Source organism: Hibiscus syriacus, unplaced genomic scaffold (genome assembly GCF_006381635.1).
Source record: "Hibiscus syriacus cultivar Baekdansim isolate YM2019G1 unplaced genomic scaffold, ASM638163v2 tig00117032_pilon, whole genome shotgun sequence".
In the NCBI taxonomy this organism is placed as follows: domain Eukaryota; kingdom Viridiplantae; phylum Streptophyta; class Magnoliopsida; order Malvales; family Malvaceae; genus Hibiscus; species Hibiscus syriacus.
The window spans coordinates 1,001,283-1,014,715 of record NW_024063532.1 but is presented as its reverse complement, the minus strand read 5'-3'; the positions used below and the strand labels follow the sequence as shown (position 1 = coordinate 1,014,715).

Here is a 13,433-nt window from a genome sequence, read left to right as displayed (position 1 = left end):
ATGGATCGAAATAGATGGAAATGCTATGGCAAACTTTCATCTAGCATTAGCAGATGAAGTATTGTCAAGCATCGAGGAGAAAAAGACAGCTAAGGAGATATGGGATCATCTCACCAAATTGTACGAGGCTACATCGCTGCACAATAAAATTTTCCTTAAGAGAAAATTGTACACTCTCCGTATGCCAGATTCTACTTCAGTGACAGAGCACTTAAATACGTTGAACACTTTATTTTCTCAGCTTACATCCTTAAGCTATAAAATAGGAGAACAAGAACGTGCAGAACTTCTACTTCAAAGTCTACCAGATTCATATGATCAACTCATCATCAACTTGACAAACAGTAAGTCTAGTCTTCGATGATGTTGCAGCTGCTGTTCTACAAGAAGAAAATCGGCGCAAGAACAAGGAAGACAGACAAGTAAATATGCAACAAGCAGAAGCGTTGACAATGATGACAACGATGAGAGGGAGATTAACAGAACGTGGCCAAAGCAGCAGTCACAAACATGGTAGATCGAAGTCGAGAAGCAAGAAGAATTTAAAGTGTTACAACTGTGGAAAGAAGGGTCACTTGAAGAAGGATTGTTGGAGTCTAAATAAAAACTCCAATCCACAAGGCAATACCGCAAACACTTCAGATGATGGAGATGCTCTATGATGTGAAGCGTCAACCACCGTGGAAGGAAGAAAACGATTTGCATATATATGGCTCATTGATTCGGGAGCAACATATCACATGACCTCAAGAAGAGAATGGTTCCATCATTATGAACCTGTCTCAGGAGGATCTGTTTATAGTTGCAATGATCATGCCTTAGAGATCGTTGGCGTGGGAACTATCAAATTGAAGATGTATGACGGAACAATTAAAGTTGTTTGAGATGTACGGCACGTGAAAGGCCTGAAGAAAAATTTATTATCCTACGGATTGTTGGATAATAATGCAAGCAAGATTGAAACACGGAAATGAATCATGAAAGTGTTCCGTGGAGCGCTTGTGGTACTGAAAGGTGAAAAAATAGCTGCAAACTTGTACATGCTGAAGGGAGAGACTTTGGTAGAATCAGAAGCCTCTGTTGCCTCATGTAGTTCAGATTCGGCAATGCTATGGCATCAGAAACTTGGACACATATCAGAACAAGGAATGAAAGTCCTTGTAGAGCAAAAGCTACTTCCAGGCTTAACAAAGGTATCACTTCCTTTGTGTGAGCATTGCATAACAAGTAAGCAGCACCGGTTGAAATTCAATACATCAAATTCTAGAGGCAAAAGTGTTCTAGAATTGGTTCACTCTAATGTATGGCAAACACCAGTAACGTCCCTATGTGGAGCAAAATACTTTGTCTCATTTATTGATGACTACTCCAGGAGATGTTGGGTGCACCCTATTAAGAAGAAGTTAGACGTGTTTTCAACTTTCAAAAACTTCAAAGCGCGGGTGGAACTTGATTCTGGAAATAAGATCAAGTGTTTTAGAACAAATAATGGAGGAGAATACACAAGCGAAGAATTTGATGACTTTTGCAAGAAAGAAGGCATCAAAAGACAGTTCACAGTGGCAAACACTCCTCAACAAAATGGAGTGGCAGAGCGGATGAACAGAACCTTGTTAGAAAGAACAAGAGCAATGTTGAGGGACGCAGGCCTAGAAAAATCATTCTGGGCAGAAGCAGTCAATACCGCCTGTTATTTGGTGAATCGAGCTCCATCAACTGCAATAGAGCTGAAGACACCAATGGAGATGTGGACTGGTAAACCAGTTGATTATTCAAACCTCCATATATTTGGAAGTATAGTGTACGTGATGTACAACTCCCAAGAAATTTCAAAGTTGGATCCAAAATCCAGGAAATGCAAATTCTTGGGGTATGCTGATGGAGTAAAGGGGTATCGCTTGTGGGATCCCACTGCCCGCAAAGTGATCATTAGTAGAGATGTTATCTTTGTAGAAGATAAACTACAAAGAAAAGAAGATGATGATAGCGCTGAAAAGTCAGAGACTACTCAGATACATGTGGAAAAAGAGTTTGAAGAAGGAGATTCTTCTGAAGCAGAACCAGCACATGATGAACAAGAACCAGAGAGTTCTGAAGCTCCAATAACTCATCAATCAGATCGTGTGAGAAGATGTCCCAATTGGCACTCAGATTATGTTATAGAAGGTAATATTGCATACTGCCTTTTAACAGAGGACGGTGAGCCATCAACATACCAGGAGGCAATAAACAGCTCAGATGCTTCACTGTGGATGATGGCGATGCAAGAAGAAATTGAAGCCCTTCATAAAAATAATACATGGGACCTTGTGCCACTACCACAAGGAATGAAGCCAATTGGTAACAAATGGGTATTCAAAATCAAGCGAAATGGTGACGATCAAGTTGAGAGGTATCGTACAAGACTGGTGGTCAAATGATATGCTCAAAAAGAAGGTATTGATTTCAATGAAATATTTTCTCCTGTGGTTCGACTAACAACAGTTCGAATAGTTTTGGCAATGTGTGCTACATTGAACTTACATCTAGAGCAACTAGATGTTAAAACAACTTTTCTTCATGGAAATCTTGAAGAAGAGATTTATATGCTCAAACCTGAAGGTTTTGAAGAAGACGAAAAGAAGAACTTGGTTTGCAGGTTGAACAAATCTCTGTACGGTCTAAAGCAGGCACCGAGGTGTTGGTATAAGAGATTTGATTCCTTCATTATGTGCATTGGATACAACAGACTTAATGCAGACCCTTGTGCTTATTTCAAGAGGTCTGGTGATAACGATTTTGTTATATTGCTGTTGTATGTGGATGGCATGTTGGTTGCAGGACCCAACAAAGATCATATTGAAGAATTGAAGGCACAACTGGCTAGGGAATTTGAAATGAAGGACTTGGGATCAGCAAACAAGATTCTAGGGATGCAAATTCACCGAGACAGAAGTAATAGGAAGATTTGGCTTTCACAAAAGAATTACTTGAAGAAAATCTTGTCACGATTTAGCATGCAAGATTGTAAGCCAATTTCTACCCCTCTTCCTATTAACTTCAAATTATCCTCCAGTATGAGTCCTAGCAGTGAAGAAGAGAGGATGGAGATGCCTCGAGTACCGTATGCATCAGCAGTGGGAAGTTTAATGTTCGCTATGATATGCACAAGACCAGACATTGCACAAGCAGTGGGAGTGGTTAGTCGATACATGGCGAATCCAGGCAAAGAGCATTGGAATACAGTAAAGAGGACCCTGAGATACATCAAAGGGACCTCAAATGTTGCATTATGTTATGGAGGATCAAACTTACTAATCAATAGATATGTAGATTCTGACTATGCAGGGGATTTGGATAAAAGCAAATCTACTATAGGATATGTATTCGAAGTTGCTGGTGGAGCTGTAAGCTGGGTTTCAAAATTACAGTCAATTGTGGCTACATCCACAACAGAGGCAGAATATGTAGCAGCTACACAAGCCAGTAAAGAAGCAATTTGGTTGAAGATGCTATTGGAGGAGCTTGGGCACAATCAAGAGTATGTCTCTCTGTTTTGTGACAGTCAAAGCGCCTTGCATCTAGCAAGGAATCCAGCATTTCATTCAAGGACAAAACACATACGAGTTCAGTACCATTTCATTCGTGAAAAGGTGGAAGAAGGGACAGTAGGTATGCAGAAGATCCATACCAAAGACAACATAGCAGATTTCATGACGAAGACAATCAACGCTGATAAATTTACCTGGTGTCGATCCTTTTGTGGCTTGTCAGAAACGTAAGCAACATGAAGGTACAAGGTAGAAAGAATGGTGTGAAGATATGATTGTTCCAATCAAATCTTCAAGTGAGAGATTGTTGAAAGTCAAAACAACAAATTGGAAGCATTAATGGGGTGGCAGCCGGCGGCTAATTAAATTCAAAGTTGGCTGCAACTTTGGTTGAAATTGGTAAGGGCAAATTACAAACTTTAGTCACTAAAATTTAGGGTATTTACAAATTAGTCCTTAAGTTTCAACTATAAATACTCTAGCTTATTTAGCTTCAAAACTATCCCAAAACATTCTAGCTTTCTTCCAATACTAGAGAGAATTTAGAGAGTTTCTTGAGAGTTGTTTTCTCATTTTTATCAAGAGAGAATTATCATTGTTTTCTCATTTGTAGATCGAGAGAAGTTGTAATTCCTATTTTATCATAGTGAAATTCTTCTACCGTTGCCCGTGATTTTTACCCTATTTTATTTAGGGGTTTTCCACGTAAATTTTGTGTCTCTTTTTATCTTCATTTTTATTTTCTCAAATTATCAGTTGCGATTTTGCTCTATCCGATAGCCGTCTTCCGCAACAGATTTTGTAAGATTTAAATGAGGTGGCATTATTTAATTTAGTATATATATATATATATATATATATATATATATATATATATATATATATATATATATATATAACAGATGAAGGAATATGAATGTCTAAAGATCAAATTCAAAGTTACGTTAAATATTTTATCATTTTATTTTTGGTTAAGTTGTCAAATATGAATCCATCATATATAATATTTCATGATTTTAAATGTAATAAAATTTATGCTAGTTAGTTGCTACAGAACATAGATATTTAATTTTACATGCTCATAATAAACTTAATTATAAATTAGATTAAAAACTTGAATTAAAAAATCAACATTATTTTATTAAAATATGATATATACATATATCTATTAATAATGATTTATGTCTACTGATAATTATAAAAAATAATCTTTTAATGGTACTTTGACTACTTTCTTTTTATTGAGTGCCATTGGCATTGTACATGCCACTCGTATTCCTAGTAATGGAAGTATTTTTAAGAAATTTAATGGAAAATAATTTAATTAAAGGGAATGGAAAAGAAGTAAATGTAGGAGGGAGTAAGGGGACGACATGTAAAAAGATTGGATTTGAAACGGCGCGGAGTGTCTCATTTCCCGATGTCTTCACTTAAAACCTCTCAGATAATTCAGATTCACAACGGTAACACCCTCGACTTCCTAGTATCTCCTCCCCTTCTTTACTTACCACTTCCCATTTCCTTGGAATTTTCATGTTCCAATTTTTGTCTAACAAAACATCTCAACCCTAGCTTTGCTGTAAGTTATTCTTTGATGTAATAAATCCTTTTTATGGTATGAAGATTCATTCAAGTGAATTAATTAATTAGCTTTTGCTTACTAATTGATACTTTTCTTTGGTTCATTACTTTCTAGGGAGCTAAATGGGAGATATGACCAAGGAAAAATCTGCTGGCAACCTTCAAGGTTCATTGTTTGTTCCTGTCGCTTTATCTATGTAGTTAACAGTAATCTTGTTTCTTTGGGTGTTTAAATCCCCTTTAGGTTGCTTGTTTTTAAGGAAAAAGAAGAAGAAAGCTTGGTTTTGTAAACTGTAAAGCTTGTTTTCCCATGGTGTAAAATGAAACCTCTTCTAGCTTGTTTTGGGATTTAAGAGAGCTGATCTAAAGTGCTCATCCGTTAAATGAGCTGAAAAATACAGATATAAAAAGGTTCCAGGATTTAATTCGAGATGGGAATTCATACAGCAGTCACATTTATTGAGAATCCAATATCTCAGGAGCTCTTATTTGTTTTTGTTGGTGCAGGTAACCGATCTGTTTACAAGTGAAGCTAATTTATTCAAAGCATCAGTGGAAGACTTGCAGATCTGTTGTGTAGCTTTGGATTATATAAAACATCATTCTTCACTTCAATCAGTGAAGGGAAACCAAAACAAGAGAGAGAAGGGGGGGGGGGCAATAATCAAAACGAGTTGTCTGAGAACTCGACTCCTCTAACAACAACCAACAGAGAAGGGGGGGGGGGGGCAATAATCAAAACGAGTTGTCTGAGAACTCGACTCCTCTAACAACAACCAACGTTGTTCAAAGTGAACATAATTTTGTAGACATCAATTTTCTTAAAAGATAGAATTAACAAGAGTTCATCTCCTAAGAAGACTCTTCCACCATCATATCTTTTAAAGCAACAACCACATTAACAAACGTACAACAACCGAGTAAGGAGTCTAGTTGCATTAGGATTCTATTGTTAATAGAATTCTAAAAATAGTTAGTTTTTTTTCACTATAAATACATGTAATCCTTCTAATTTGTAACACAATGATTTACATACAAGATATAGAGGAAAACACGAAAAAATACAAAGGCAAAGCTATTGTAAACGATATGAAAATGAAATAAAAGGTAACATCTTTTTTACATTGATTCGTTCATTTCTCGTATGTGTATGTTATTTTTCTTGAGATTTGGTTTGAATAACTCAAAGCGTGAGTTGCGCCGATGACCAAAAAGGGGTGAGATTTCGAAGTTTCGAACCTAGATCTACTCTCGCTAGATCTACTCCCGAGGCATGTTCATTTTTTAAAGTATTTAATATTCTCCCTAAGTAAATCTTAATCTTTAATTTACCTTGAAATTTACCTTTTAATTTTACTTTTATATTAATTTCGTCCCCTATATATATACTTTTAATTATATTTTTTATTTATTTACTATATTCTTTTTTTTATTTATATTATATTATTATATATATCTTATATCATTATATATATATATATATATATATATATATATATTAATTTTTCTCTATTTACTATGCATATATATTTTTTCATAATATTATATTTTTTATGTTTATATATATATATTTTCTTAATATTTTATTTTTTGTTTTTATTTATTTATATATATTATATTTTTACTTTATTTTAATTTTTTCTATTTTTTTAATATCATGTATATCTTTATTTTTTATTTGTTTTACTTAGTATTATACATTTATTATTTTTATTTGTTTTAGTAAATACTATTTTTTATGTATACATTATTTTTATTCTTTTTTAATTTATTTTACTTTTTTTATTTTTTTACTCCATTAATATTTTTCCTTTATCTGTATCTTTATTTTTTTAATATTTTATTCATTTTGTTTATTTTTATTTATTTTTATTATTTTTACGTGTTTTGTTATTTTTCATTTTTTCTTGTTTTATTTATTATTCTCACGTTTGCACACTTGCTATCCTAATTCGATTTTATACTCCGCTATTAGTTAAACGTTTTTTTATCTTTTAAGGGTATTCAAATCAATCAATTGTAAGTAATTTGAATCGGGTCTGTTAAATTTTAATTTTAATTTTGAATTTTCGCAACTAAGACAACCGGTAAATTAATTGGTACCGAAAGGGAGGTTCAAGGGTGCTAATCCTTCCTTGACCGTAACCGACTCCCGAATCCGACACATTTCTCGTAAAAACGCAGATCAGGTAAGATGGTGTCCGACTCACTTAAATTCGTTTTAAAATGATCGGTGACGACTCCAATCCACATTTTTCAAGTCAAAGCCCAATTTCAAAACCTAACCGAAAGACGATTACGAGAACCTTTTTTTTTTTCCTCTTTGGCTTTTTGAAAAAAAGAGAGTTTTTATCCTTTGTTGGTAACTCCAGAAACAGCTCTGAACTTGTTGGTAATTTGAGAAACAGCTGATTTATTAATGGGGAGTGTCATTTAATAGTACTTTTATTAGGATAAACATTGCTTCTGGTGTTGGTGTCTGCCATTTTTAGGTTCAGCTGCAAAAAAGAAAAGGTTTTTAAATAATTCAAGGAAGAGAAAGGAGGGGGGAGGGCTGGCTTCAGATCGGCATCTAACATACAGCAAGCAATTATTGCTTTCCTTTAGCTTAATTGTGAAGCACAAAAAGAGGGTTTCTTTCTCAGATTCAAGGTTATATTGTAGCGGCAAGGAGAGCTTTCTGTTTCAACTTTTGTTAAAGGGATTTATTGTTTTTTGAAAGGAAAAAAAAAGGACTTTGGGTTTTGTTTTTCTCTTTTGGTTACTTAAGTACGTATAAACAACAAAATGTCAGATTCATATACCTCTCAGCTCAAGGTTTCAGGCCTCTAGACTTCAGCTAGCGTGTGTGAAATGGCCAATGAGTTTGTGAAATGCATATTCTGAAGATCGATTAATTATTTTACCTTTTATCTAAAATTCATAACTTTTCGTTTCTTTTTCTTGCAGATTGTGGGTGCCATTTTTCAGGATATGCTTTTGAAGCTGCAAAAAGTTTAAACGAGAAGGGGGGAAGGCTAGCCCCTCCTGACTTGGACCGTGATATATCGAAGAGTAAAGAAAGGCCTTTTATCACTATACATAGAGCTGAAGTACTGTCTGTGTAATCGTCATCAATGCGTGGGACATTTCAGCCCCACCTTCGTATGGTCGCTTAAACTCCTAGTTCACTTTCTCTAACATTTCTCCAAAATCCCAGATTTTCTCTCTCTTTACGAGTGAAACAAACAATAAAAGAAAAGGTAAGAGGGGGTTTGTGAGAAAGGAATGAAAGTGGAATGGAGGTAGATGAGATTCAGACACAAGCTTCTAAGTTGTCAAGAATTGGTAATGGTGGGAGAAGTGAGTCAAGCAAGATAGTTCAGAAAGGCGGTGACAAATACCCTGATGATAAAGAAGATAGAGCGCTCATCAAAAGGGCTAGTGCAAATGGCGGTGGAGTTGATGGTCTAGCCGATGTTAACAGGCTTCGAGGTTGGCACCATTCATCGAGAATTATTAGGGTTTCTCGAGCCTCGGGTGGCAAAGATCGGCACAGTAAGGTTTGGACTTCAAAAGGGTTAAGAGACAGGAGGGTGAGGTTATCTGTGACCACAGCTATACAGTTCTATGATCTACAAGATCGGTTGGGGTATGATCAGCCTAGTAATGCAATAGAGTGGCTAATTAAAGAAGCTGCTGATGCAATCTTGGAGCTTCCTTCACTTAACACTTCATTTCCTGATACCCCAAAGCAATTAAGTGATGAGAAAAGAGCAAGTGTGGGAACTGAACAAGGATTTGACTCGGCTGATGTCGAGTTAAATGGTGAACCAAATAACTACCAACAAAACCAAAGTCAACAGCAACTTTCTTTGTCCAAATCAGCTTGCAGTAGCTCGTCTGAGACGAGTACGAACTCGGCTTTATCCCTTCCGAGGTCCGAGATCCGCGTGAACCGTGTAAAGGCCCGGGAACGAGCAAAGGAAAGAGCAGCAAAAGAAAAGGAGAAAGAGCAAAAGTCACCCATTCCTCATCAACAAAATGTGAACCCCATTTCTCAAAACTCTTCCTTCACCGAGTTACTCACCTGCGGTACTGTCAGTGTCAGCAACAATGGCACTAGTCCTGCAGCTTCAGCTCATCAATACCCCAGGCTGTGGCCTGTCACTCAAATGGATCACTTCACAACGGGGCTCCTCGGACCTTCTTCTTCTTCAAGAAACAATTCGGTAGGTTTTCCTGGACAAATCCAACTAGGAAACCCTTTGCCCCAACAACTATTAATACCACCATTCACTGTGTCGGGTGAAAACCATCAAGAGTTGCAGCATTTTTCGTTTGTTCCCAATACTGATCATCTGATCCCGGTGGCAAAAACACAAGCGGTGCCAGGGGGTGACTACAACCTCAACTTCACAATCTCTTCTGGCCTTGCTGGTTACAATAGGGGGGGCCTTCAGTCCAATTTTCCTTCCTTTTTCCCTCATCACCTCCAGAGGTATTCTTCCATAGACGGATCACCATCCTTCCACACTGGCACACCACCGGTGGAGAACCATAACCACGACCAGTTCCCAGCTGGACTAGACGGCCGCTTGCAGCTCTGCTACGGGGAGGGAAGCAGGAGCTCAGATCAGAAAGGAAAAGGAAAGAACTAAACAGTTTACCGGAAACGTTCCCTCTTGCCCCATATTTTCCCTGGTAAACTCAACATTCAACAGACAACACTTTCATTTAATTGAAGTTCTTTACGATTAGTAGTAGTATTTGACATTCAAATCTATCTTCCTTGCTTTAGTTTTCCTAATTAGCTTCAATATTTTTGTGCCTGTTTAACTATATATTTTTAATTTAATTTTTTTCTTGCATAGTACCATGAACCAATCAATTTTTTTGGTTTCTGAAAAGAAATCTGGCATTGGGGACAGTATTATATTCGTGTTTTGTCACGATTCCTGCATAGGTTGTTGTGACCAAGGATCGGCTGGTTGTCTCCTCGTCTGTTCTCTTCTTCCTGGTTCCCTTCTCCCTGACATATATGAACCTATGCCAGGTGTTAGTTTCATGGTGGCCAGGCCTTACTGGGCACTGAATTAGAACACTTAAAGTTTATAAATTTCAAATAAGGTGTGACTTTGTTAACCTTAACTGCACCGCATGGCAATGGATCGGCTAGAATGTCAGGTTTTTTTATTAGTTGAAGTTTCTACATGATAAACAGTAGAGTAGATTTGAAAAAAGAGAGGAAATCGCCATGCACATAAGGCCTCGAGCTATCAAACTTCAAGACCAAAGGTTAGTTCCAAGGTAAGTGTTTTTTTCTCGGTTTTGCAAGGATAAGGCCAGGTTTTAATATATTTATATATTATTAAAAATGAGTTGTCACTGTTCTTACAGTGAAAATTGCTAAAATATAGAGAAAAATAATTAAAGAAATGAGCTTAAAAAATAAAAAATAAATGATAATTTGATTCATTTGACCTCCAATATATATATATATTATTCAATCTAAGGTATAATTAAATTTGTATGATGTATCAAAAAACATCAAATCAAAATCAATAATGACAAAAAATCAATGATAAGAACTAATTACCAAACTTTCATAATATTATAACTAACATGTGACAACAGTCATAAGTTTCATATTAGAAAAGATCTCAGTAACAAAGAACCTTTTCTAATAGGCTTATTGTAGAACTTAGGGAATTCACCACATACACAATTGCCAAAGAAACCGGAAACTGTGAAAGGTAAATTGCAGTGATTATTCACATGGAAATTTAAGTTTTACAAGTTATTTTTATTTAATCTGACTAATATTTGTATAGGATATATATGTTCATACGAGATTCAATCTTTTAGATATATGAAAAGCTTAAAATAATTAAATATAATTGTGTTGGATCATATTTATTTTTAAATTTTCGAGACTAAATCTATTATCAATTATCTGCAAACTTTTTTTTTAAATATCATTAAAGATTTAAGTGTAAATTGTAGGAATAAAATGTAAAATATTATCCGTACTAATATTAGGTTTATGGAAAACAGAAATGAGGATGGCGATGGAATGAAACTTAAGATAGTTTAACTACTGCTGCTTATTTCTGCGGCACACCCACAGTTCTCATAATTTTTTTATTAAGTTAAATTGATTATAAATTAATATTTGTTTTAAATATTTTTAATCATTTGACAATAAACGTCCAACCATCCTTGGAGTTGTTGGTGTACTCCTGTTTATAATGGATGCCATAAAATAGCTACGCAAGTAAACAATAGTGGGATAAAAGGGTTTTGAAAAAAGTAAAAATAAAAGTAAGTTTTTTATTTTAAAATATTAATTGCGACTTATAAAAAAGGTATGCTTATGAATTCTTTAAATTGGTGCCACCGTTTGCCTCTTTGTTTAAGAATTTCCTTGATCAAGAAGGAGAGCTTTCGCAACATAGAGTTCTAGGTAGGGTTTATTTTTTATTTTTTAAATAATGATGATTTAAGCTGAGCTTGTGATCGGCTATTTTCTGTAAGGAGAAAGAAAAGAAGTGATGTTGCATCTTGAAATAGAAGACCATAGATTCCCTTTTGGTGTTGTGTTTTGTAGCTTTGAACAATATTTTAGGCAGTTGTAGGGCCTTAAAATCTAACTGGATTTTCAGCAAATATGTTTCTACTTTTCTTGATGATAGTATGCGTACTGCAATGACTATGGCTCTAGATTTCACCCTCAGAATTTACTGTTTTGGCTTGTTCAGGCAAAGCTAAAATTCTTGGGAAAATGGAAAAACTTGTTGTGAAACTTGTTAGTGTTAATTCTTGAAGAATTCCAAAATGTAACCATCTTATTTCAGCTTTCCAGCATTGCTCGCTGTTGTGCAAAAAAAAAAAAAAAATTGCAGTTGTTTTATGTTTCCTGTTTGAAGCACAAGTGCTAATTTAAGCTTCAAATTTTTTGGATGTAGAAAAGAGAAGAAGGAAGCAGTGAGTGTATGCATTTCCTTCCCCTGCATTCCTTCCCCTGCATTGGGTGATGGGATACCTTTATAATTGTTACTGTTTCTGGTTTTATCCATTTTGAAGCCATGATTCTGCTCTGCTGGCTTTGGGGTATTGGGATATAATTTATCTATGCCTGTAAATTTTGCATGCTGAGTTTTTGCCTTTGAATTGTAAGCCAATCGATCTTAGGCATGCGTTAACGGATTCCGCATATTGTTTTCAAGCTTCATTATTTAGTTAATTATTTAATATATGCATTGGACCTTGGTGAGATTATCTTGTGCTAATTTGGGAGCAGGGACAACCAAGGTAATTGGTCTCTTAAAATTGATAATTTGTGTTTTGGACCCTTTAATTTTATAACATTTTAATTCCATATGATACAGTAAAATTGTATTTTGACATCCAAAGTAATAAATTGTGATAATTTCTTAAACATTATAATAATTTAAATTAATACAATAATAAAAGTACATTCCCCCCCTAAAAAATCATTTAAATTATGCCTATGAGAGCTTTTAACCGATTACTATTGATTAATTCTTATCTTATATAAGGCATATATAAATTATCATTAGATTAGTATAAATTTTAAACTTTAAACCGATTGATTTTTTTATTATAATCAATTCAAATATGTATTGTAATTATTGTTATAGATTGTACTTGTAATTAAAAAATGAAAGTAATAAATTTGTTATTTAACCTAATAAGGAACAAAATTCATCCCTCAGTGTTAAGGGTTGGAACTACAAAGTCGATAGTGTTGTGTGTGGGGACAAAATGGACATTGGATTAAATACGTGAATGAGTTGTTTTTGTTTTAGTGCGATTTTAATTATGGATTTCCGTTTTCCACCACCGTACCTGCTTTACAAATCACAAGCGTTGCCGGCTTAAACACAAGCATGCGGGGCTGCTCCTCGACTCGTATTTTAAATTCCACCCGATTAGGTCTATACATATACACTAAAGACAGACATAATCTCTTCATCAATTCTCTTATATAAAAATGAAATTTGAGTTTTCTCCCTGATTGCAACAATCCATACTTCATTCACGTGTACTGCAAGCTATATATCTAAACCCTCATGTGATGAACAGATTAAGTAAGAAACAAAAACAGCTGTTTAATAATTGTTGAACCCTAAAAAAAGGGGGGAAACTCTACACAATTGAAATGGGATATCAATCAAAATCATAAAAACAGGTTGTGAACGGCAACTCATAATTTGGATACAGCTTTACACTTTACTGCTAAATGCCACATAAAAACTATCCTATCCAACATTATGCAATATATAAATATTTATTCATGATGTATCTTTCTTTCTCTCG

At 35.0% G+C, this 13,433-nt stretch overlaps 1 protein-coding gene across 1 annotated transcript; it reads left to right on the top strand.

Moving 5' to 3' along the window:
* The first annotated feature begins 5,834 nt into the window (after positions 1 to 5,834).
* Positions 5,835 to 12,091, top strand: LOC120196234 (transcription factor TCP2-like). Its single transcript, XM_039198079.1, has 4 exons — positions 5,835 to 5,902; positions 7,604 to 7,763; positions 8,061 to 9,794; positions 12,059 to 12,091. Exon 3 carries the CDS (start codon positions 8,390 to 8,392, stop codon positions 9,749 to 9,751), a length of 1,362 nt encoding a protein of 453 aa, XP_039054010.1. The 5' UTR covers positions 5,835 to 5,902; positions 7,604 to 7,763; positions 8,061 to 8,389; the 3' UTR covers positions 9,752 to 9,794; positions 12,059 to 12,091.
* The last annotated feature ends 1,342 nt before the right edge of the window (positions 12,092 to 13,433 follow it).

What these genes read in the sequence shown, in the direction of transcription:
- LOC120196234 (XM_039198079.1), top strand. Translation starts at nt 8,390, where the DNA reads ATGGAGGTAGATGAGATTCAGACACAAGCTTCTAAGTTGTCAAGAATT.